Source organism: Fringilla coelebs (genome assembly GCF_963513975.1).
Source record: "Fringilla coelebs genome assembly, chromosome: 1".
NCBI classification, from domain to species: Eukaryota; Metazoa; Chordata; class Aves; order Passeriformes; family Fringillidae; genus Fringilla; species Fringilla coelebs.
This window is the reverse complement of record NC_140028.1, coordinates 5009982-5036103: the sequence shown is the minus strand read 5'-3', so window position 1 is coordinate 5036103 and position 26122 is coordinate 5009982. Positions and strand designations below refer to the sequence as shown.

The 26122-nt window shown below is 39.5% G+C and overlaps 1 protein-coding gene across 5 annotated transcripts in view; it reads right to left on the bottom strand.

Moving 5' to 3' along the window:
• The window catches only part of TRAPPC9 (trafficking protein particle complex subunit 9), a 443040-nt gene that overhangs the window by 286237 nt on the left and 130681 nt on the right, over positions 1-26122 (bottom strand). For all 5 annotated transcript variants that reach the window (XM_084214958.1, XM_084214957.1, XM_084214959.1 and 2 more), the window contains one exon: positions 11325-11467. In XM_084214958.1, coding sequence (XP_084071084.1) covers positions 11325-11467 — 143 coding nt within the window. The remainder of the gene's footprint in view (positions 1-11324; positions 11468-26122) is intronic.

Genomic DNA, 26122 nt, shown 5'->3' with positions numbered 1-26122 from the left:
ATCTTTTAATTACAATTAATTCTTATCATAGTCCCCACTCTTATTAATTATGTTAATAGCAATAAAAATAATAATTTACTAACTTATTTACTGTTTAATGCAATTAAGTGTTAATATTTTCAATAATTTTATTCATATTAAGATTCTGGAAATTTTTATTCTAATTTACCACCTTTTCTTCCTTGTGAGAATAAGCAGAAATAGCAGCATTGATAAAAATTGAATACACATAAAAATTTATTGGAACCAGGTACCAAAATGCCAAATCCTATCAGACAGATGCAATAACACTTTACCAATCTATCTAAAATGACAAACTTCCCCAGAGGCTACTGAACAACCCTGAAATATCCACAAAAGGGAAGAAAGAGGAATATTAGTGAGAGTTGTCAGTCATCCTTCAATGTGCATGAACAAGCTACAGTGGTGTGTCTGGAGCAACCAAAATTATTTATATTTATATTCATACTTATATTTATATTTATTTACTGCACAGTAGTTTACAATTGACTTGAAATGCCATTCCAAAGGCGATTAAACTCAGAGATACAAGAGTTTAAAAACTGTTCTACTCTAAAATAGGTTCTCTGGTCCATAATACAACTCTGTTCTGAAAATCAAAGAAATCCCTTGCAGAGCACACACAGGAGGAAATGTCTCACCAATCCTTGGGTTGGGAACACTCCCAGGACAAGTGCAGGACGTGGAGGTCACCAAGTGACAATAATGTCACCTGCAGCCAGGTACTGCAGGACAAGTGAGCACTGCTGGGGTCAGGACCAAGTCTCTTAGCAAAAATTAAAAAAAAAAAAACAAAAGTGGGGGTGGAGGCTTTTTTAATATATATTTTAAGAGATTCCTCTCTCTTTGTAAAACCCCAATGACTACTGAGTATAGAGGGGGAAGCAGACAGGCAGCTGAGTGCCTGAAGCAAACTTGTCAAAACAAGAATTTAGAAGAGATGAGGAGATGTGTCACTTGCTAGAAACTTCCTTCCTCAGAACTCACAAGAAAGTAATAACTGGAAGGGCAGTGCTTGAGTCAGTTACCAGAAAGGAATGGAACAGGAAAGGGGGAACAGCTCTTATCAGCTTCTACCTCATTTTTGGCAGAGTGGGACAGAACCTGTGAAGTCTCAGACAACCTCTGCATCCCCAGCAGGTACAAGGTGATGGTCTGGAGGAGCAACTTCCAGTGCAGATTAGTTTTTAAAACTTCATATGGAAAGAATTTGTTATTTCTGCCACAGCAAACTCAAACAAAAAACATTCAAGCCTTCTGCAGTATCTTCTGGCAGCAGAGCCAAAGTTTTGCAAATAAAACAATTCAAAAGGCAGGAATTCAGTCATTCACCTACACAAGCAGCTGCCCTTCAGGACTAAACAAAAATGATTTTAAAAATTCCCAAATATGAATTCTTGAAAATTATTCACCATGACATTTATTTCCTCCTCTTTCAACACTCTAGAAAATAGTCATAAGAAAAAAACATTCTTTGCTTGTAATTTTAAGTAAATTCTCCATGGAAATCTTTAGGTAAAAAAAAAATAAAACTTGAAGTTATAGAATTATTACAGTACCTTGAAAGCTGAGAAGAATAAGATAGTGTGAAAGAATTGAAAGTAACATTAAGACTGTAGGAAAAGGTAGCACTAGATCTCCAGAATAAATACAGGACAGTATCAAAGAGACTATTGCAGCAATGAAACCAAACACAATAACACAATTAAAGGTTAATTTTTTTTTTTTTAATTCAAACAGGAAGCTTCAAACAGAAGCTCCATCCAAGTAAGGAAACCAAGAAAGCATAAGCTCCAGAAAATCAGATGTAATGCCAAAAAAAAAGTTTAAAAAAAAAGGAAAAAAAGAAACCCTGAAGTTGTTAAAGAACAATTTGCTGAAGATCTGAGAACTAGAAGGAAGTTTTTTCTTTTTTTCCCGTAACTTTCTGCAATCAGTAGGGCTGTGTAGAACACATGATGCTGAGTTAGGAAAGTTCCAGGAAAACAAAGAATTAACAAGAAAGCCAAAATTAATATCAACTTTCCCTCCAGCAGAACATACAGAAGGCCATCCTTTGCAAGATAGGAATTAAAGAATTTATTTCAGTGTCAGTAAAGGAGATTTGAGAGGCAAATCATATTCATGCAAGTGTGATAAAGGAACTCCAGTAAGATTTTGCTTAATTCCTATATTTAAGTGCAGTCAGAAATGTGCTGCTTAAACCAAGCTCTTTCCCAGAAAATTTCAAACATCAAATTGTTTTAAGGATTTGAAGGCAATTGACCAAATCTTAGACCACTAGACCACTCCTGCTCACCTCAACATTATCTAAATCAGGCTTTTTTTTTAAATCTGCTTACAAAGAAACCCTTAAACCCCTCAAAATAATAAATGGATCTAAAGGTGATTACATTATATCCCATAATGCCCTACTGACATGTTTGGCAGAGAAACCTCAGCCATAACCCACAGATTTCTGGAACTGGGAAAGATTTGCCCATACCTACACAATTTATTCTGCCTTTCCCAAACTATCCACCATCATGTCATAGTTTACACTAAATATTTCAGTGGTTGAGGAGGGTGGATTTTGAGTCCTCTAAGTTTAGCTAAGTAGGTGTTAGTTACCATTCATCCCAGAGAAGGCAGAGAACACCATCCCCCTCATTTCCCACGTTCTGAAGGCTCACCAGTGGCTCCCCAGTCTTTTCTGGGGGCCATTATTTGTTACCAGCTCCTTTTGAAGGTTTGGGATGAGCACATGCAGAATAAATCAGTTTCTGTTTGGGTGGGGTGGGGGTGGTTTAGGACGGTGTCAGACACACAACATGAAACCATCACCAGCTGTGCTGGACCAGTGTCATGGTTTGACCCGGAAGAGAGGTTTTTTTTTTTTGGAAAGTTATGGTCAAACCAATCAGTGGCCAGATGTGAAATTGGCATTTGGTGTGGCCACTGAGGATTTGGGTACGCCTCCGAGAACACACTCAGTGGGTTAAAAGCAGAAGGTTCGGGGAAGGATTTTCTCTTTGGAGTCCGGCCGGTGAGTTGCTCTGACCTGTCCCTTGCCCAGCTGCGTCTGGGCGGGGGAGGGGAGGCCATGCGGCCTGGGAAGGAAGGCCGGAGCCCCGGCAAGGTGCAGGGGTGGAGGAGTCCTGGGATGGTTTGGGCAGCCCCCCCTGGGAGAGAGGATGATAGAGACTGTGCAGGCTGAAATTTGTTATCTTGTGCTGGGAGCACAGCCAGGAGGAGAAAGTGGGGGGGGCGGCAGGTGCCCAGCTGCCAGCAGACCGGGCCGAGCTTTTAACCTTTTTGTGAATTTTTGGAAGCTGTAAAAACACTGATCCTCCCCAGCTGAGGAGTGAGAGGGGAAAGAGGATGGGAAAGAAGAAGAAGTTTGACTAAGTGAAGGAATGCTTGCAGATGAGAGTGCCCTAGGTGGAGGAGATGATTGGAGTGGCTTTGGGCTGGACTTTTCTCTTACACAGCCACGGGCGAAACCAAGTTCTTCTGATAATACAGAGACTGCTCCTTGGGGGAGGCGGTTGGCTAGAAGCCAGGAGTGACAAGGCCGCGAGGAGAAGCAGCGAGAACAGAGACTGAGGGGGAGGGTGTGGTGGAGCCCTCTGCCTCCAGGGAAGGATCTCTGTTCCTGAGAGCCCCAGGCCCCAGGGGAAATAATATGGGGGGGACAGGTGTCCCAAATGGTGAGAGGCGGCCACCTCTTGGAACTGGGCAAAGCATTCTTAAAAGGACCTAAGGAGCAGTTTGGATCCATGGACAGTGGTGAGAGCGCTGGACATGGAAGGAAGATGGTCACCGCTACAGATTTTCTTCGGGCGGCTGCAGTGTGTGACATGGAAGCACTGGAGACTTTGCAGTGTTTTCCTGGGGAGGCCCATGGTGTGAGAGGAAGACTCCTCTCTCCTGATGAACTGGGGAGAGTGTGTGTGAAGGAGGGTATTGGACTGAGAATTGATGTGTTAGAGGGGATTTGTTTGTTTGGAGAGGTGGGGGGAGGAGAAGTGTTTTTGAAGATGTTCTATTGTGGATTGTTGTGTGTAGTTTTTTTCCTTTTCCCTTTTGTGTCTATGTAGATTAATAAAATGTTGGTTTTTTTTTTCCCTCCATTCCCAAGTTGGAGCCTGTTTTGTTCTGTTCCTGGGTCACATCTCACGGTAACCATTTTAGAGATCCACCTTTCATGGGGGCGCTGGCACTGTGCCAGGGTCAACCCATGACAACCAGGAACAGACACCAGGACACAGAGCAAAAGCTCATGAGAGGATTTGACTCTTCCCATCTAATGGGAAGGAAGGAAGTCTGGTCCAAAAACTCAGCCTACCAAAAAATCACAGCACTCAAAAATTTTTTCCATTTTGATAATCTTCCTGATTTGTTCATGATGCTTGCTTTTGAAAAATCTTCCATAAATGTCATGTTCAAGATTTCCTTTCACAAGTGACACAAAACTGCAGAAAGTTCTAGAGGTTCTAGAATTAAAAGGAAATCTTTTCAGCAGATTGATTTATCATCTGAACATCTCAGAATGACAAATTTAACTCAATGCTGATATCAAAAAACAATTAAGCAATCTTTTTTTAATTGAAAATTGAGTTAATTCAACTACATCTTAGAGATTTAGTGTATAAATGAATTTCTGTTATCATCTACTGTAGAATTGAGAACACAGCACAAGCAAAAGTTAGCAGCACAATGAATCATGCTGTATTTTTAAAATCTTACAATGCCAGTTATGGTTCCAAAAACAGTCACAAAACTGGGGCCATGGGAACTTTAGGCAAGTGACAATGACACTGTGATCTAAAAATCTCTTTCAGGAGGATTGTGATTACTTGAAATGACAGCTGAGGATATTCTTCAGTAACACTGAACACAGAATTAAGCCCCAAATGCAGCTGCAATGATGGCTCACTTCAGTGAACAATCTCTGCAGTTCTGTCTCCAGCTTAGTTTAAAAGCCACTTTAAACAAGAAATTCTCAGGAGAGTTGGCAAGTTTTCTGCATCCTGACTCATCTCCCTTTCCCATCAACTGAAATCATGGAGTATTTTCAGATCCACTTTCAAAATTTTCTTTTCTTTTTTCTTTTCTTCTGTTTTCTTTGAACAGCCATTGCTATACAGAATGGGACAGACAGGGAAGAGAAGCTTGGGCTCTGGTGACAATGGTGTGAGGGATGACAGCCCCGTTCTCCAAAATCCACTGACCAACACAAAGAGCAGCACAGCACAACCATCTACAGCACCTCTGTTGATGCTCTTGTGTCTTCAGTAGGGTCTCTTTAATCGAATTTTTGATAAATTATCTAAAAATTGAGTTCTCAGTAGTAACTTCAGATAATTAAGTCAGTTTCTCCACCTTACTTGCAAAAGGTCTTTTCACAAATTCCAAGAAGAGTCCTCATCTGACTTCTCCCAGTTGCAAACCTTTTCACTTATGCTAAATATTCCCAGCACATCTATAAATATTTGCAGATTTATGTTCTGACATCTTCATGTGTCAAACCATCCATATTTAACATCTGGATCTCAAAAATCAATTCTCTCAAGCTGCAAGCTGCTTTCTGCTGCTCTTTCATGAACCCACTGCAATGTTACACCATTAGCAGAAGTTAAATACCTCTGATTACCAAGATAATTTAACTATTGGGTGTAACCTCCCACATGTCATGAGTTACCACTCAGTAGAATCTATATTGAGCTCAATAGTGTATAAATAAGGAATATATTTTAGAATGCCATCCACTCCTGAGAACATTAATATAAATCCATTGCTTGACAGATTTTCCTAATGATTTGTCAGTTTCACTGCACCAAATGAGAGCTTTATTTGCTTTATTTAGTTGAATTTGCATGGTTCCCAATTTGACTGACTTTTATTATTAATATTTTTCATTAACAAAACAGTGAATTTAATAGTAATTATTTTCTCCATGTAAAAACATCAGATCCATTTAAACAGATCATATCTTAGTCCTGCTCCAAACCAAACATCTTGCTCTTCAAGCACCCAAACAAGAGAGGTTTTCCTCCACCTTTCAAAGCTCTATGACATTTTGAACACCAAAATATTAAGAAAGAGAAGACTATAAGCAGCTGCCTCTCAGTAGGTGACTGATTCTCATTCTGAATGTAGGAAATGTGAACACTTAATTTCAAAATCTGGCTATTTAAAACCAATAAGGGTTTCAGAAACTGCTACATAACTTTTTATCATATAACAAAAAAGTCTGTTAGAGCACAGCTGAAGAAACAATGCTGTTTACTCTTTCCCTTGTATAATTTGTAAATATACAATAATCAGGATTTCTGATCCAAACCTCACATGTTGCAATTTATTGTAGTGAAAACAGGGGCAACCTTGGAAAGTGGAATAGAAATTTTAAAAATATTTCTGATTTTATTAAGCCTCAAAGTTCTACCCACCCAACTGAAGACCTCCTGAGAACCCTCACCACAGCCAAGATTTCTCTGTTTCCAAACCCTCAGTGAAACCAGAAATAGCATCCTAACTTTACATACAGAACATGAGAAGTCTCAGACAAGGGAGCACGCTGCAGACTCTGCTGTGAACTGATGTCTTCTGGACAAAACCAAATCATTTCATCTAAGGATGTACATTAATGATACAAAGGACAATCACCTTGAACCTGCAGTTAGATGAGTTGAATTTAACAGTGTCAGATCTGATTTAAACACAAGAACAGAGTCTAAGGCTCAGCACCTGCCAGAAGAAATCTGCAGCTGATGTCTCAGCAGCTGTATGGTGGCTTCAAGATAGAAAGGAAAGTATTCTGCCCCACAAAAATATTTAAAGATTAAAAATCTTATCATCTTGAATTTGTAGAATTTACAGGTAAGAACAGTATTATATATCTGGATTCCCAACTTTGCTTAAAAGTGAAGGCACCATCCCTGAGGATTGACTTCATCTACAAATTCAGAGTGTCTCACCACATTTGTAGAAAACAAGATCAACATTTTTTGGCCTTTGTAGGCCCTTATTTAAGACACTTTTGTACTGATGGCACAGTGGCAAGGGACACAAGGGGACCAGCAGGTCCCTCACAGTGGGCAGAGCACGTTCCTTGAATTCTTGCCAGACCTGCAGTATTTCTTCTGGGATATTTTCATGCTCTTTTATAAAGGCATTGCCTTTATAAAGGAAGGACATTCAGTGCCCATGAAAACTGGCAGATAACACACCTGAGAGAAACAACAGCTATCAAGAAGATTGTTCAAGACAACCTTGATAACTTTCAACTATCTATCTAAGTTTCTAGCTCTAAGCTGACTCGCTTAGAGCTAACAGGATATCAATATGAGGAGGAGAGTCACACAAAACTATCAACAGAATGTTTCCTAACATTGAACCATCTGCAATCCATCTCCACTGGCAGTTTAGGGATCCATGGATCCCCAGTGGCAACCTGGAACCTGCTGGAAACTTCTCTGCCTGGAGGCCTGGGAGCACAGCAGGATCAGGGGCTGAGCCCTGGTATGGAATCAATTAATGTGGTAAGGCAATGACAGGAGACAATTAGGACATTTTACTATTTAGATGTATCTGCACTTTATAGGAAATAAGTGGTTCAACAAGTAGATCCATGAAGCCCTTCAAGATTTCATTGAGCTGCAGGACAGAGTGGGAGAACTTTCAACATTAATTCCTTATCCCTCATATCCCATTCCAGAACATTCCTGATGATGCTCCTGGGACAGTCCCCTCCCTGCACACACCAGCAAGCAGAGCCAAGGATCACAGGGAACATGCTCAGAGGGAAAATCTCCCAGCACAAGGCTGCTCTGCCAGCCCCTCTGGACCTGGGAGCAGAGGAGGGGCTCTTCAGGGATGCTCTGTCAGTTCTTCACTGTCAGTACTATCAGGAGGGTAGAGATCTGACCCAGAATTAGGTGTTGGGAGAGCAGAGACCTGAACCAGAATTGGATGTGGGCAGAGCAGAGATGTGACCCAGAATTAAAAGTGGGCAGAGCAGAGATCTGGAGCAGGCTCAGGCAGCAGATCAGGCACTGCAGCGTGGCAAAGGCTGCATCCACCCCATCTCAACCCCACAGAGCAGCACAGACAAAGGTTAAAAGGATCTATTGTCATGACTAAACACAGATATATTTGAGGTGTGGTTAATGAAGCTTCTCCCCATGAGGCAGAACTTGAGAATGAGTGGAAGATATCATTTTGCTCAGATATTTTAAAAAAACAAAAGCCAAGCCCAAATCCCCAGTTATTTCAGTGATATTTCCCACGCACTTCTGCTCCAGCAGCTAAATAGAAGAAATACCAATTAAGTTTGGAAGACTTCTACATAAACCATAATCTTTATGTTACAATGGGGGGAGAAGTGTTTTCATTAACATTTTTCCTGAGGTTTTTTTCATTAAAGGCCTAAGGGAAGAATCAATGCTCAGAGTCTTTTTAGTTTGATTTGAATTTTAAGCCCAGAAGTTAGTAAGCTAATGTTTCTTACTTTTGTGGAGGCAAAAAATGTAAAATAAAAACAAGAAAATGAAAAGGAAAAAAATTAATCCAGATAATGAAAGCAATGATAACTTCCATTCTGAAATGACAGCTAAGGTGGTAAATTATAAAATACAATTTCTTGTAATGACTAAACAAAAATAGCTCAGCACCTCAGACAGTACTTAAGCAATGAAATCTCAGTTGTAAACTAAAAGGAAATCAGATTTGAGTTTTTACCAGAGGAAGTAAAAGTAAAAAAAAACCCCAAACTTCTAATTTGCTGTCTCTGTGTCTCAGATACTGGCAGAGATTATCAACAGTAAAAAACAAATTTTGTTTCCACTAATGCTAAAAAGTTTTCCTTAGCAGATTGGGGTACACATTTCTGCCATTTTTCACTCCAAATTATAACATCAAATGCCATGACTTCTCCTTCTGATGGAGAACCTGCACAGGGATGCACAAGAGCAAAGGAAGAGTGTCACAGTTCACTAAATCCAATAACATGGAACAAATAGTAAGAGAGAAGAACACAAAATCCATTAATGACTTAGCAAACAATATATACCTAAAGTAACAACCAAAATAAAAAAAGCTTTTTGACAGGTCTGGCAAGAAAACATTTCTGAGAGAAATGTAAATATTACAGTCTTCTTCTCTAACTCAGTAAAGCTTTTAGGCACCCTGAAGAGCAGCCACATCTTTAACTACATCTCCAACCATCAAACCACTGAGAGTTTCCACTGAATTAACTGATCTGTGGTGAACAGGCAAAGGAGGAAGCAAACACACAAGGTGAGATGAACTGGAGCCACTAAACACAGCACCAGCTGCCACGTGATGTGGGAAACTGTCCTCTAACACAGAAACTCTGAATTACCACCTCCATCTATGTGTAAGGATTTCAGGATTAAATGCTTGGCCCACTTCAAGAATTCCAGAGAGCAGATTGACAAGGCAGAGGTGGGATAACTTTGGCTACACAAAACACAGCTGGGGAAGCCAAGCACAAAAAGCCAAAATCCCAACAAGGGAGAGTCAAATAAAAGCATCAAGTTGCATTTGAAGCTTTTATGAAAGGTTTGCAGCTTTGCCCCCAATCCACCCTATAAGGAATTGCAGTGAACCACAGAGCAGTCTGTCCACTAAAAATATACATTTTGAGAGTATGAGAGCTTTTTTGACACTGAATGGAGGGAACTAGGCATTCAAATAATAAATGAAATCTGGTTATTTTAACCTCTATAATGAGTCTTCTTGAAAACTATTTTTAGCTGATGCTGTGGTACTTCCAGGTTGTTCAAGAGAGATCACTTATTCACTCTTGAAAACCTTTCAAAGGCTGAAGAATGTGCCATTGCAGGGATGAAACTGAACATCATTAAAAAGGGGCCCAGAATTTTGCCAACAGTTGTTCTGGATACCGTGTTCTGACTTTGCCAAGCAGCATCAGATCTGCTTTACTTGAGCAATTCCAAGATAATAAAACCATGTTATGTTACACTTTCAAGCAGCAAAATGCTCAAGAAACTTGCTTACTAATAGAACCATATGGTTTCATAAGAGCTGGACACAAATGACTCATTAAAAATAATCTTGTTTGTCTCATTTTTGAATAATATTTTTTTAAAACTATTGCAGAGTTTCAGTATCTTTGCCTAACGTAAAAGTCCCTTGCTATCTGCAGAGGTCATTATTTGCTGTATCCCCTGTGGGGAAGAACAGGATCCCATCCCTCTTGGCAGTGTCATGATTAAAAACTCCACTCCCTTGTCAGTCATCTTCCCTTCAGCAGGAGCAGAAGTTGCTTTAAACATATGTTTTAGAAAAAAATCCCATCTTATCATTCTTCTTGCTCCAGACTCTCCAACTTTTCTTCATGTCCGAGCCTAAAGCTTTCCTTGATGCTTTAATTCTTCTGCTCACAACCCTGTTTTTCAGGCTATGTTGCTGCCACAGGCTGTCCATCTATCCTTGGACTTTTCTGCCATGGTATGATACTGGCAACTCAATTCTTTCCTTTGAAAATTAAACATTCACCCAGCACCTCCTAGACTGGCATTTCCTTCTTGCCCATCTTTCAGTTTCTGAAGTCTGTCATGAGAAAGGGTCCCAGGCCCAGCAGGAATCTCTTGGATCAATTAAGTTCCCTCTCAAGTATTATTATTATTGGTGTTGCATATATAACTGTACTGAAATAATCTCAGAATTTAATCAAACCAACTTCTTGCTCCCACTGTGCATAGAGGGTTTTTTTACAATAATCCTACTAATTATTAAAACTGATTGCATTCAGTGGCTGACAAATTTTATTCAAGAAGATTTTCACTATCACAGCATTTGACCACCATCAAGTGTTGCCTTGATTTTGAAATTCACTATGGCATGTGAAACTACTCTGTGGTTTACAAGAGGAAGCAAACACCAAAGGAGAGTCTGGTCACAATTTATTTGTCACATCATTCACATGTGCATTTTCAGTAAGATTCTGTTACAAAAACTCCAAACTCTGTAATACACAACACACCACAACTGCTAAGAGATACAGAAAAAAAGTCATCAAATTGTACAATAAACATGAGATTTCCAGTCCCTGCTAAAATACATCATCATGAGAAAACATCTGAACCTCAGAAGCTGCTGAATGCCCATTAATTGCTTCAATAAACTCCTAAATCAGCAATTTTGAACATTTCTTCACATAATTCTTTACCTGCATCTTGCTGATGATATTAAAAATGTTTCCAATATGGTCTTTAAGTTATATTCAATGGAACAGAGACAATGAGTGAGATTTCAAGAATCAGGGCAAGGCTCACCTTGTTGCTGGCAGGGTACTGATGCGAGTGAAGAAAACAGAGGGCTCCACCTCCACGTGGAGACCCAGGGCAAGGTTCCTGTAGTATCCTTCAGCATGTCCTGGTCCACCAGAGTACTTGAAGTTCAAAATGGCTTCCAGTGTCTAGAGAAATAAAAGTCAATTCCTTGTTAGCTATTTTTCACTACTGTGCATTTCACAAGTTCAATTAAATTAGGCCACAGAAGTGATTTGCAAATTTGCTTTCCTAACTCATCCATTCTGTTATCTCAGGAAAAAAAAAGCAATCTAACAAATAACTGCAGCTTAGGCAAACAGTTGCCTAATCCTTTGGAAAACTAAAGAGTGCAGCACAAAGTCAGATGGATTTCCCTTTACATAATTCCTCTCCATATCACATTCAACATCAAAAAAATGGAAAAAGTTGCTTAAAAGAGTTAGGGTTTATTCAATGCTGCACTCCTTCATTCTCTTGAAAAATATTCACCATTTCATTATCTAATCAAATGGAAAAGCTTCAAAGTTTGGGGGCAGATAAAGATTATACAAAGCTAAAAGAATCTGGTCTCTCAGCAAGTCACTGCAAACTTACTCTCATGTCCATGAACTAACAACACCTAACTGCAAGCACCTTGTCTTTGTGTTCATTTTATAGGAACTGGCTGGCTAGTAAACATTAAAAATGATTCTCTAGCATGAGCCTTCTGCACTCCCTGCTCTCAGCAGCACTGAGCCTTTGCTTCTGTGAGGAAATTTGGGGCTTTGTGTGAGCAGCATGGGAGCAGCTTCCCAGCACAGTCCCCACGTCATCATCAGTGCTCAAGCCCAGAACAACTCTTTGACTGATCCAGGGAGATTATTCACCACCTCCTCTTTCATTATATTCCTGAATTATGATTTGCTGGAAGCAAGGTGAGAATTTGGGAAATGGCACTTGGATTTTTTATCATTTTCTCTGTTTTTATTCTGGTCCTCGGGCAGCTGCTACTGCCACACCTCAGAGCAGGGGCAGAGGCAGTGCCAGCCCTGCAGCCTGAGATGGACTCCACAATATGATGCTGAAGCCTGTATCTGGAAGGACAGACACTTCTTAAAAGACTTTAGAAACAGCACCCATTTCGCCTTTGTTTGGCTTTTAGCTCATTCTTTATTAAAAAAGGCAAAAAATGCCAAGCCTCAAGTCAACAACTTATCCAGGAAAGCAAATCTATTTATCAGACACCATCAAGCTTCAGAAAGGTAAAAGCACTCTGCCTTTCAACAGAAGACTCACAAAAAAATTTATGAGACCTGTTGTTTTTTATCATGAGCTCTAAGGAACAATCTAAGGATTTTCCAACTTACAAAAAACTCCATTTTTGTTTGATACCATTCTGTTTATAAATCTGGCTGAAGGAAAAGAAACTGAGAGAATAATTTTCTTAAAATAACCACAATCCAGTGATTTAAAGAATACCAAAATCTGGAGTTTAATGTTCTGCTGCATGTGTGCACTTAACTGTTCTGCCTATTTCCAACTCCCTTTTAAGTGGAATAATTTTAATTCTTAATTTAGTTTCATTAAAATTCATGAGAGCCACCTTACAGTACAAATAAAACCCTTGACTGGGCACTCTGGACATACCCATCTACTCTGTTTATGTCAATTCCTAATTTGTACTTAATGAACTCAAGTTTATGTTATGTCAGAAGAGCTAATCAATATTAAACACAAAAATAAAAAAGCTCAAACCCATTCAAAACATACTTCATCCTAATTAACCAGCTGGACTATTTCATAAAAATCAGAGCCAGGCTCTGTAAGTACAGGGATCTGACACTACTTTTGTTGTAATGTGAGAATGGACTTCAATTTCAATTAGGGCATGGTGAAAACTCTGTGCACGTCCTGCATTATTGCTGAAATGCTCACAGAGTCCTGCTGGGAAAGGCTCCATGCTTCCCTCTGCACAGGACCATGGAAAAAAAGCTGCTTTTGCAGGATCAGCCCTGTGTCATTACAGGTAAACACAAATCAGATTTCAGCTTGAAAGATCACAGAGTATCACTATTCCAGATTGAAACTCCTTTCAGTCCTAGACCAAGTGAAAAACCTCCAGAAAAAAGGTTAAAACCACAACCATTATGTGCCACTGATGAGCAGGGGGGTGGAAGGGCACCATCATAATTTTGGTCCTTGTTGCAGTGAGGAATTAGTGGGGGAAATCCTGCTGATGATGCTGTGTCTCCTGAAATCCCCCTGGAGAGAACAGGGAAAAGGAAACCCAACCATCTTCTGTTAATCCAGACAGCAGCAGGACATCCTTTCTCACCCAAAAGGTAAGAGCTAACTGGGCACAGTAAACACTGAGGAGAAAAGAGATTCTGACAACTGCAGAAGAACAAAACTTCTGTTCTTTCTCTGGCCATGATGATTTCCAGAAGTCTATGAATGTGCATGTGCACACAAAGAAAAACATCAGGCAGACTTCCCATCAGGACTGTAGGGGAGGAGCATGACTGAAGGAAATAAATTTTTTTTCAGGAGCCTTCAGGTGGTTAGAGAAAGTTTCATTGCTTAGGATTTATGCAATATGAACAGAAAAACATATTTTAAAAACCCACAACAACAACAAAATTCCAAACTTTAAAACCTTAAAAATTACTTCACCTATAACATGAAAGATTGATTTTCTCTGTGATAGAAAAAAAAAAAAGAAATCCTACACTTTCATAAGCTTACAAATTTAAAATAATTTACCACTCTCTCCCACAGCACCTGCAGAGAATGGCCCAAATGCTACAGCCCCCAGTTTAAATAATGTTGTACCCTAACTCCTTGGAAACCTACAGAAATCACAGCCTGAGCTGCAGATTCTCTTCATCCTTACAAATCCCAACAGCATCACTTAGATTTCTCCAAATTGCATCACTGCAGACTGAAAATGAGATGGCAGGATGGCCCTGTGAACACCATTCTTCCCATAGATTATAAAAAACAAAAGGAAGGAAGGAGGGAGTGCACCAGGCTTTCAGGGCAGGCAGGAGAAGAATACTGATAACTGTTGAACACATCTGAAATTCAGAAACCTGTGGACTTTGGGGGATTCTTGTTTTTAAGACAGAGCTCCATTCTGGAAACTCAACAGTAAATATTTACTGTGATGACTTTGGCTTGATAAATTTTTTAATATTTCATTGGTCCTTCCCTTTATTGATGAAGAAAAGGAAACAAAAATGGTTCTGCATCTAAATTCCAAATGAGAGATTCTTAACCAACAGCATCCACTATCAATGACACCTACCAGAAATATTCTGCAGATCAACTATCAAAAATTGCTGGTTTGGTTTTTCATGCTTTTTTTCCCTCCAAGTATTTTCAGCATAGAGCTGGCACCAGTTTGTGGACTCATAATAAAATTTAAAATTAGAAGGGAACTGAGGTTTGATGCCACAAATGCAAAGCAATGGGCACTAAAGTTTCCCCACTCACTGGCACCAGTCAGTTCCCACCTGCCAACACCTCAGTGGTGACTCTGAGCAGCAGCACCTCTAATACTGATTTTTAATTGCCAATTCAGTTGCAATCCACAGCTTAGAGCAAGTATTTCTACTGAACTACTACTATGGTACTTCCTTCACAGAAGCAAGGGATCAAATCTAAAGAGAATTTCCAGCTAATTCTACAGATTATTGCTGCTCATGCAGAAGCTGGAACGTTACTGAGAACAGACAGCTCAGGAAATGACAAAAGAAATAGAGAAATGAATGGGGGGAAAGCTGTGTGAAGGGCATTTCTTGTGCTGGCAAGTGAAATATGGTGCTCAGCCCTTTCTCTCTGCTTGTTCTCAACTGAGGGAAGGTTGACTGAATACCAGACTCAAGAAAATTTGCCCCCCAAAAAAGTGCTCAAAGTTCTGTGTGGCAAATAACACAATTTTAGCTGAAGAATTTTCTTAGACCAAGAGCATGTTGAGGAAGTATAAATCAAGGATATAAGGGCCCACCTGCAGAGATGCAATCATTATATGCTCTATGCAAAGGAAAATAAAACTTCCATAGAATAACACAAAGCATCATCATAATTTGTGAGCAAGGCTCACATACACTGCATTTTCAGGTCTTTTCTAAATTCCCTTAGTACAGTAAAAATGACACTAAGTAGATCTCAGCACTTAATAGAAGATGAAATGTCAGTGCTACAGGCAGTTTGCTCCCAAGGAACTGCAGGTTCTGACTGCAATGACTGAAGAAATACCAGACTGTAGCACTGCAGACTCCTCCTTAAATTCACAACACTTTAAAAACTAAGGGGAAAAAAAATAGCATGAAGACCAGACTCAAAAATATAGAAATTCAGAACATAATCTTTCCATTTTAGTTTCTGAATGGCTTCTAGAACACAATTCTCACTAATGAGTATAATTTCTTATGCAATTAGGGCTTGAAATTTGAAAAAATGATTTATTCTAGGTGTGTAACCTTCCAATACACCTTCCTTTGAAAAAAATAAATATACAGATTACTTGCCCAACTGTAAATATGATTTATTCCCAAATCCCATCCAGCTCCTGATCTGCTTCTCACCCAAATTCCCATTAGCAGCTCTGGCTCCACACATTCCTGAGTGTTCAGCCATTTTTTCTGACTTTAGCCCCTTTTCTCACCTGTTGCCTTGTGTTTTCTGGTTTGAGTATGGGATTTTTTTCCTTAAACTCACTATAAACCCCAACTTTGTTAAGTGATATCTGCCTCCCTCCCTCATTCCTCTTCTCTGACCATTCCACTCTCATACTCAACTCGAAGCAACAATCAGTAAAATTCTTAAATTCTTATAATTAAAAAATAAATAAATAAAAATGTGCTATTTTATCAGTTCCATCTCACAAAAGGCACCAGAGGATCTGTCTCAACAAAATTAATTTCTCCATTTCTTCTACTGGATGGAATGCTGAAAATCTTTAAAGAGCTTTGTGTAAATAAACCATGGATCAGGAATTTCAGCTGCCTAGCTGTAACTAATTAAATGATCTGGCAGTAACAAGGATAAAGTGAGTTTCTCTAATTAACCACAATCTTTTCAAGGGCAGCAGGTGACCCTGGCAATGCTCAAGCTCCTGACAACAGCAGAGATGTCCCCAAAAATATGCAGAACTGGATCAATCTCAAAAAGTCCTGCAAGCTTTTAATCCAAGCACGTGGGATATGCTGGTCCAGGAACACGTTTCAGATACAAATACAGGGCATGGACACAGCTGAATCTTTCTTTTTAAGGAAAAGGCAAAAAAGTGAGCATTGGGAAGGAAATGGAGATGCCTAAATAGCTGAAACCAAGGAAGATGAGACTCAAATACATCAAGCTTCCACTTTGGAGCAATTTGTGAACACAAGGACTGTGTCTATGTTTAGCACTGAGCTCCAAACCCAGTCCTGGCATTTGGAAATGCACACAGCTCTGCCTGTGCATTCATCTGGCTATCAAAATTAATATAGATTAGCACTTTCTTGAGCTTTACAATGAAATAATAAAAGAATTCCTGTCATTTTTTTGCTTCTTCCTTTCATCACTGAATCTACAGTCCATGGTTCCACATGGCAACCTGACAAAGAACAAAGTCTATATCAAAAAAAAGAGGCTTAAAGGATGATTTTGGGTAAAAAGAATGAGGCTTAATAGCAGTGTTGGGAGAAGCAAGTGGTGCCTCTGTGTCCATGGGCTGAATATCCTCCTGCCCACTCGTTCTCAGGAGGATAAAAGGAAAAGAAAACACTCCCACACTGCTAAAGAGGAAAAGCAGAGATACTTCTGGATACCTTCAAATCCTATACTTCTACTTGGGAGGACAAAAATCTCCAATCTCATAGGAAAAAAAAATCTGGCAGTTAAATGACAGAAGTTTTTATTCCTGTCTTTATTCATCCCCAAGGAAAGAACAGCACTGCTGGAATCTGGGGTTTGAGATCTGCACAATTCAGCATTGAGTCTCTGGACCCAACTCCCTGAAGGACTTGGATCTTGATATCCTCAAAGGGTTAATTCAAGGTGAGTATTGTTTCAAAATTGAAAACAAATTGTTTCTCTCTAATGTCTATAGTGTCTGGCACAATCTTAGGCTGCACAAGAAAGGTCCATGTTAAGAAATGAAGGTAAGAATTTGAACATGTCAACAAATGTTTATGAAGTTTTCTGACTGTAGAAAACACTAACTCCTTAATATTATTAAAAATAATAATAAATTGGATTTTTACATGAAAATAATTGGTGGGATAAAGTGCACAATGATACCACAGAATCATAGAGTCACTAAGGTTGTAAAAGACTTCCAAGACCATCAATTGCAACCATGGACCTGAAATAGGCAGAGAGAGATCCATTTGCTTTGCAGGAAGAGATTTATTTATTCCACTCTCACTGGACAGTATCAATCTCTTCACTCATGGCTAACCTGTCTTATTTTCTGATACACAAAATGTCCTTTAGGGTTTTTGCATTTTCATAGATGATATGACTGTTTTGTTGGTTTTTTGTTTTTTTTTTTTGCTAAAACATAAATCCTGTACTTTTGTCTGCATGCCAATCCTGAAGAAAATCTGAATCCACTGGAATACTTCATTGATCAAGGTAGAATTCCTAATTTTTCCCAAATAAGAAAAGGAGACTCTCCCTGTAGATATTGCTCCTTAGAGCACCAAACAGGGCAGTAATTGATGGCAGGAGCCCTGATACATGCATTATAAAAAGGATATGCATATGTAATGATCTTGTAGTGCATATGTAATCATCCTCCCGGACCCAACTGCAGCACACACTCTTCATGCTAATTTTTCTCTTCTGTAATTCCACTGAAAATACACTTGGCAACTACAAAAGCCAGGATAAAATTCTTAACAACTGATTAAGCAATGAAATAAATTGTGCCTCTGCAGCAAGTCAGACCTTTGCACGTACAAATACAAACAAAGCCCACACTGCCACTCCTGTCAAGCTTCTCTATCAGCCCACTACACAATTCAATGTCATTTTCAGCACCTGTGTTAACAGGTGACTTTACACACCCAGCCTAGTGAAGAAGGTGCCTGTTGTGTGCAGCTCTGGTGCAGTGCTACTCAAGTGACTTTCAGCAGCAATTCTTGCACCACACCAGAGTTTATGGAGCTCATCCATCCACATTTCTGTCGAGTTAAACCCCTGAACAATGAAAGTGCTGCATCTCACAGCAAAAATAGCACAATGGCAAGTAGTTGGAGCTAAATATAGCTCCTGCAGGCATATACTGGGAATTAAATAGTACATTTTACCCCTCCCCAATCCTAAATCAGTAAGCTTCAACAAGGAATCTCTAGTGAATACACACAGGAGCTCAATAAATCCCCCTTAAGCTTACAAGGCATATTCTGAATCTGTGCAGGCTAAAAATAGCCATGTTTATAATGAGAATGGAGATGTGAGCAGAATAATATTAAGTTTAAAGGCAGGGCTGGTGTAGTCATTCTGCATTAACAAATAGGGTGAATCAAAGGTCGCTCTGACAAACAGATACACAGGCTGACAGATAAAATATAATATCCAGCAATCTTGTACTGAAGAGCATTCATCTCTCATTAAACTCTGCATTTCCTAATTGACTATTGCAGCCACACATTCACGAGTGATTTTGTGCACATTTTTTAGCAGGAATACAAGTTGTTAGTTCCTAAGGACAGAAGGTAGGAATACACAGCATAATTCCCCTGGACAATATTCCCTCCTAGAGTTTCAATCCCCTCTGGAAATATTCAGAAAATACAGAATTTTTTTTTTTTTAACTAAGCACAGAATTCTGCCTTCTTCAATTAAAGGCAAATTGCATCCTGGCCTCCTGGATTCCACTACTGCAGCTGGATGCCCAAGGGGCTGATGCCCATTCTCAGCTGCCTCAGAGGTTTTACCTCCCTCAGCCTGGGTCCCAGCACTGCTGACCACAACTATCACAGCATCTCATTCTTGGCTAAGACACAGATGAGAGATTAAAAATAATTTAAACACAAGTAACTTTTATGTGAAACATTCCCATAGAGAGTTTTCTGTCAGCTGACACTAAACTGCAAAATGGGTTAGAAAAACGTGCTGGGGAACAAAGCCTGCATGCTGATCTTGGAGGATGAGAAGGAATGGAGGGAAAAGTCAGAGCACAGGTTCCTTAACAGCTTCTCTGATTCTGAAATCAAAGAATGGCATTGCTTGGAAGGTACCTTAAAGACCATCTCATTCCAACCCCCCCTGGCATAGGGAATCCTTCCACTAAAGCAAGTTGCTCAGAGCCCCAGGCAGTTTGTTCTAGAGTACTTCTGGAAATGGGGCAGCCACAGCTTCTCTGGGCAACCTGTGCTAGGGCTTCATCATCCCCATAGTAAATAATGTTTTTGCTTTTATCTAAACCAAGCCTACTCTCTTTCAGCTGGAAGCCTTCCTCTTTGTCCTGTCACTCCAGGCCCTTGCAGTCTCTGTCCATCTTTCCTACTGGCTTCAGAACGATCTCTTTGTGGCCTCCCAGTACCTGCAGGCAGCCATCTCTCTTCTCCAGGCTGAATAATGCCAATTCTCTCAGTCTTTCCTCACAGCAGAACTGCTCCATCCCTCCAGTCATCTTGGTGACCTCCTCTGGAGTTGCTGCAACAGCTCCATGTCCCTCCTGTGCTGGGCCCCAGAGTTGGACACTGCACTGCAGCTGGGGTCTGACCAGAGCAGAGGGGCAGAATCCCCTCCCTTGACCAGCTGCCCACAGTGCTTTGGGTAAACCCTGCCCTGACTCTGAAGTAGGAAGGTAGAAACAGAGAATAAATGCAGGGACACATGTTGATAAAGAAATCACAGACATACACACACCCTTCCAAGGGGAAATTTATGTGGAGACTACCCGGTTCTCCCAGCAATGGCTAGGAACATGCTGGGTGCTGTAAAGCAGCATCACTGCACCTATTTCCTCACTGGAACCTGTTCTTTTCACCCTCCAGGCAGAGTCCGCAAGAGTAAAGGCACAAATGCTGGCAGATCCCTTTTCACTAAAGGCACACTCCAGGCAGAGGTGGATAAAACCACGATGTGAGCATAACAAAGATACTCCTCCAGCATAAAACCCCCACATGGCATGAAACCCTAAATGAAATTACATATAAACCCAGTCACAATTCAGAAAGAACTTCAGAAAAAGCCAGAAACAAGTGCTGAAGAAGGGACTCCCAGCTGGTACTGACACCTCTGCTCACTGCTGCTGCTGCTCATTCACAGGCAGGTCACCTCCCACTTTGGAGAGAGTGAGCACAGGACTTTCTTTAATGGCTGCACAGCACATCTGGCTGCTCCAGACTCAGCAAACAAGCATTGCCTCACAGAATATATTCCCAGCTTACCAAGTGAGACTTTTACAAAGCTCTACAACACTATTAAGGTCTGCAAATGGTGAGTCCAGGGTGAGTCCTCCTCCAACGGTCCCACAAAAGTAGCAGCACCAAGCCTGAATAGGCTGATAAGCAGCAACCTCAAGCCCCTGGGTTAACAACACAAAGTTATTCAGTTCTGGTTTTTCTTCCTAAACCCCTTCCCTGTTCCTTCTATTTCCACCATGTCCTTTGTGAGAAAAGAGGGTAAGATTGCACACAAAGAGAGGGAAAGAAAAAAATTCTTGGTTTGTTCTCTGTTCCTTCACTTTCTAATATTCTATTCCTAATATTCTGTTTGCCTTTGTAGAGCTTCTCAGGCTTCCAAGATCTCTACCCAGCACTGCAATGGTCAATTCAGAGTCCATCACTGTGCATTTGGAATTAAGACTCCAGATTCTTCATGTGCATTAACTTCACCATGCACATGTGGATCAGTGCTAATCTTCACCTCAAACTTTAACCCCCACCCCTATTGCAGGATAAGCCTGTAATCCCTAAGAGCTGGTTTCCATGTGTGCTACCCTCGCTGATCTTTGGCACATTCCTATTCACCCTAATGCCCAGATCCTTTAACAGCATGCACAGGTACAACACAATCCCAAGGAATTAGGCAGGAGAACACCCTGCAGTGTGCAAATAAGCCCCTTATCCTACCTTGAACCAGCTCAACTCATGATGGGACCTTCACTTTCATCTCCAGCACACTTGCCTCTCTCAAGAGCTTTTTCTCAGAGTCTCTGGGAGTGTTTTAGGAATCAAGTGAGAAGTATCAATGATTTTCTCTTTGTTCAGGAGCTCTGAATATGTTTCAAAGAATTGGACAGATTTGCTTACCATGATGCTGCCCTTCATTAACAAAACCAATTTCAACAGTACCCCAACAAATGTATCCTATAATAACACCCTATACCCCTAACAGCATATGTACCCTATAACCCAATATATTAACCCTGAAACTCTGCAGTTTCATTTCTGCTTTTACCACATTCACCAACAGTAAGTGTACAGTAACTGTTTTAATTGCTCTGCTGCCCCAGTGGCAACATACAACTTAACTTGTCAACGTTACAAACTTTTGAACCACCAGAGAATATGAAAATAATATTCCAGACTAAGAAGAAAGAATCACATGCACCCCCCTAGGGGCACAAGGTCTTACTGAGACCAGAGTTTTTATTTTACATCACAGGGATCCATCCCATACTAATGGTTTCATTAAGGTATCAAATCCACTCACTGTTCAAAACAGTCTGCTGAAGAAGCCAGTTCCCCTCACTATGTGTATAATTTTTATTCATAATATTATTGTACTACACTCTGAAGAAAAAATATACTCACACCCTAAAGGATAAAAATCCTCCTCTTCAATAACTGAAGTATCTTTAAAAGAAACAATGCATTCAGCAAACCAGAAAAAAAAAAATCAATTCTATAGAAGATTCTTGGAACTGATCAGATTTTTATAGGAGAGCTCTTTGGAATTCTTGGGTTAAACAATCCTCATTTTTTCAGGAATTCCTCTGATTAGAAGGGATAAGCCCAATTAGTGAATTTTCAAAAGTAGAAGCAAATGAAGAAAGGGGCTTTAAAAGAGAAATGCTTGAACAACTTTATCTATAGATCTGTTTATTCAGCACAGACATTAACACATAAATATGAGAGACTGAGCACTTCAGATTTTTCAGCTGCTGCTTGGGTTGGAAAAAATTGCTCCAGTAGCACAATCAGTTTTAAAATCAGTAAAGTTACTGAGCTAAATTTATCACTGATTTAATGAGTTTAATGTGGAATGAATAGTGCAAATTCCTTCTCCTTAATATGATGATCAAAACTAACAGAATAAGAAAATAGTGAAATTAGTTTTCAAGAACTAAGACTTCAGAAATTAAATCTGTCCTCTAATCTGGCTAGAAATGGGTTCTTTGAGTTGCAGAAAAGCAACACTTTCCATTCTGAGATATCTTCTTTCCCTGGACAGGCTCTTTGAAAGTCAATCTGCCAAGCAACCAAGCCTTTAGTCACACCAGTGAAACACACAACCAGGGCTCCTATAAACTCTCTGTACGTGATTCCCTCAAAAGTTTCCCCTCAGGACAGGGAATCTGGACTTAGCTCTTCAGTAAATATATGAAAAATAATTGCAGATATGAGTCAGACATAGAGATGACACTAAAATTAATTTCCACTCTGCTGACCCCATTTTGGCACAATTCAGCCAGGTAGACACAGCCTCTGCTGGCTGGCCCCAGTCCCACCTGCACTGAGACCTGGAGGCTGAGAACACACTTTAAATTCTGTGATATTACCAAAAATACAGAGAAATTTTCCAGAGGCAAAGGTCACAAAGCAAATGAGAGGTGTAACACAGTGCTCTCTCAGAAATATAGATTTATAAAGGACTTTTCAGTGACAATTTGACCAGCCTGCAGCAAGTGTTTGGTGCTGATTTCTGAGCATGAGCTCAGACAGTACTTGAACCATTCCTCTTTTCAAGCTGCCACTGCTGACACATCTGTATTCTTCACACAGAGCAAGAATGCTCCAAAAATAACAGATCATCCTACAAAAAGAAGGGAAGGAAGGGAAGGAAGGGAAGGAAGGGAAGGAAGGGAAGGACCTGGTACCTGATGCTTAAACCAATATTTTGATTTTGTTTAGGATGCTAACTTGATTCCCAGCCTAAGTGGTTCGCACACACTTAAAACAAATTACAAATGCTTACTTAAAAAACACACTGAGTCATCTCTGAGCACTTCATAAATATGCAGCAGGAAACTCCCAAACAGTGACTCATCACTTCAGAGGTTTAAAACATAATCATGCATTTTCCAACTGTTACTCATACTCGATTAAATCCTAAGCAAAACCCATCCTTGTTCTGTGAATTCCACTTGACCACCCATTAAGCTTGGCAGAAAAAAATGGGAAGCAGAAAACTGGAAAGTGTGTTGATTCTTAACAGCTCCTGTGGAAACACTATTTCATCTAAACATACTTTGAATATTCTTTATCTTACAACTGATGCCATGTGTGGCTTTTGTCTTTACCTTATTTTGAATGAATGACTGGCTGAGGAAAGCAAACAAACAAAAAATGAAACAAATTTGACAACTTGTTTTAATCTAGAAAAAAAGAAAAACAACACGCAACAATCTCCAAGTTTCTTCTCCATAAAATTCTATTTTTGCACGACTATTTCAAGTTGCAGCTCAAGAATCCATACTCACTCTTGGTGAGGCAATGCACTGAGATGCTTCAGCTACTTATTCCTACAGAATTATGATGCTTAGAATACATGCTTAATGGGTTATTCTGATGAGCATCATAATACTTCTATTTCATCCTGAAATTGATTTTTTTTCATTTTAACATAATTTAAAATGTTATTACCGCTAACACTGTGATTTCTGTAAAATTAACAAGAACTCCTAATAAATTAATTTTCCTAAATCTTAGTAAAATACTGGCTTTGTTAGAAATCATTTCACCAAAGGCAAGTTAATGTATCTCCATTGTAAAAAACACAGAGGTGTTAATGCTTCCCATTTATGGCAGCAACACCAGCTAAAAGACAGGAATAATTTTTGATATGATCCCAGGCAATTACACAATTGTCAGTAGTCAAAAGAGTCTTCTATTCTTGAAATATTTGTATAGAGTACTAAATTTTCAGACAGAAATAGAGAGCATGGAAAAAAGAAGATTCAAATAATTATGATAGAAGAGCAATTTTATTTTTGAATTCAATTTTATTTAACCAGAATGATGGGTCTTTGCTTTATTTAAAACCTTTAATTTTCTTTGTCTTTAGTTTGTTTGGGAGATTTCAGGTTTCTCGGGTGGATTTTTTTTTTTTTTGTTTTGTTTTGGTGAGTTTTTTTGACAGGAGTAATTACATTAAAATTAGATTTTTTTATAAATCAGATTTGTTTATAAATTGTCAAAATACATAATGTCAGCCATCCAGAATGCCTTCTCTGCCCGCTCCCCTTTTTTTAAGCTCAATAATTAGAACTTGGTCAGGAATTGTATCATTTAAAGGTCAGGAACTGTTTGGCAATAAATTTGTTTGACATCCTCATTAACAGAAGAAAAACTAGCCAAAAGTTGCTTTTAAAAGTCAAGCAACAGCAAAGCATCAATACTTGACTCCATATTCCTGCATCTACATGACAAGTGTCACACCCTGCTTTAAAAAATATAATAAGATTATAAAGAATCAAGTTGTTCTTGTCCATCTCTAAGATTTTAATTTTATCACACCAAATGGTAAACAATCTGTTTGGCAACTTATGATCTATTTTTACCAGGTAACAGGAGCAAAACTTTTTCCTATTGAAATAAAGACACACAAGAAATCAGTTTAAATATATCATCATCACAGCTTTAACATAGGAAAAGTGTAAATTACTCCTAAGGTCTCTGCCTGAGGGTTGATTGGGTAATTGTTTGCCTAAGGAAACCCACCTGCATTCATCCCAGGTCAGAAAGAAAAAGAAGCTAAATGTTTTTAAAAGAAGGAAAGTAACTTTCTAAAGCAGCCAAGAAAGCCTAATGAGTTCTGAAAAATGAAATTTATTAGACTTACATGTAATATTTTAAATATTTGATATTACACTTGGGCCAAGCTAACTGCATTAAGCTCAAAATGTTAAAAAGAAACATCCAACTTTAAAATATCACAAGATAATATGAACCACAACATTATCATGGGACCTGAAGTCAATCCAGTTTTGGAATAGAAACTGGGCTTCTGTCTCCTACCATCCTCTCTTTCCATCCACTAGAATTTATAATAGTCTGTAAACTGGCATAATTTTAAAATAAATAAAGAGAAAATAGAACAGAATTTTTTAATGTTTGTAAATAAGTTTCCCCTGCCCACTATACTCTTACACTTTTTTAATCAATTCACCTTGGTGATAATCCACCATGGGACTTTATGGGGACACTTTCAGGACTTGGTCAGTCTGGATCAGGAAGATGCTTTTGTGGTCATCTTATTTCTTTACTTTGTTCTTGAATGAAACTGAAACACGTCAAGGTTAATTACAAGGGTTGCATCAAGAGAATCACCAGCAGGTCAGGGGGGATCCTTCCCCTCTGCTCAGCCCTTCTGAGACCCCTCAGGAGAGCTGTGCCCAGTGCTGGGCTCCCCAGCCCAGGAGAGACACAGACACTGGAGCGAGTCCTGCCCAGGGTCACCAAAGGCTGAGGAATTTGACCACCTGAGGAGAGACTGGAGTGTTCAGCCTGGATAAGAGAAGGCTCAGGGAGATCACACCCATGCATATGAACACCCAGTGTGATGGCCTAAAGAAGATGGAGCCAACTGGGTTCTAGCAGAAAGGTGCAATAAAATACAGAAAATTCCCTTAAATCACAAAGAGCTTTATTACT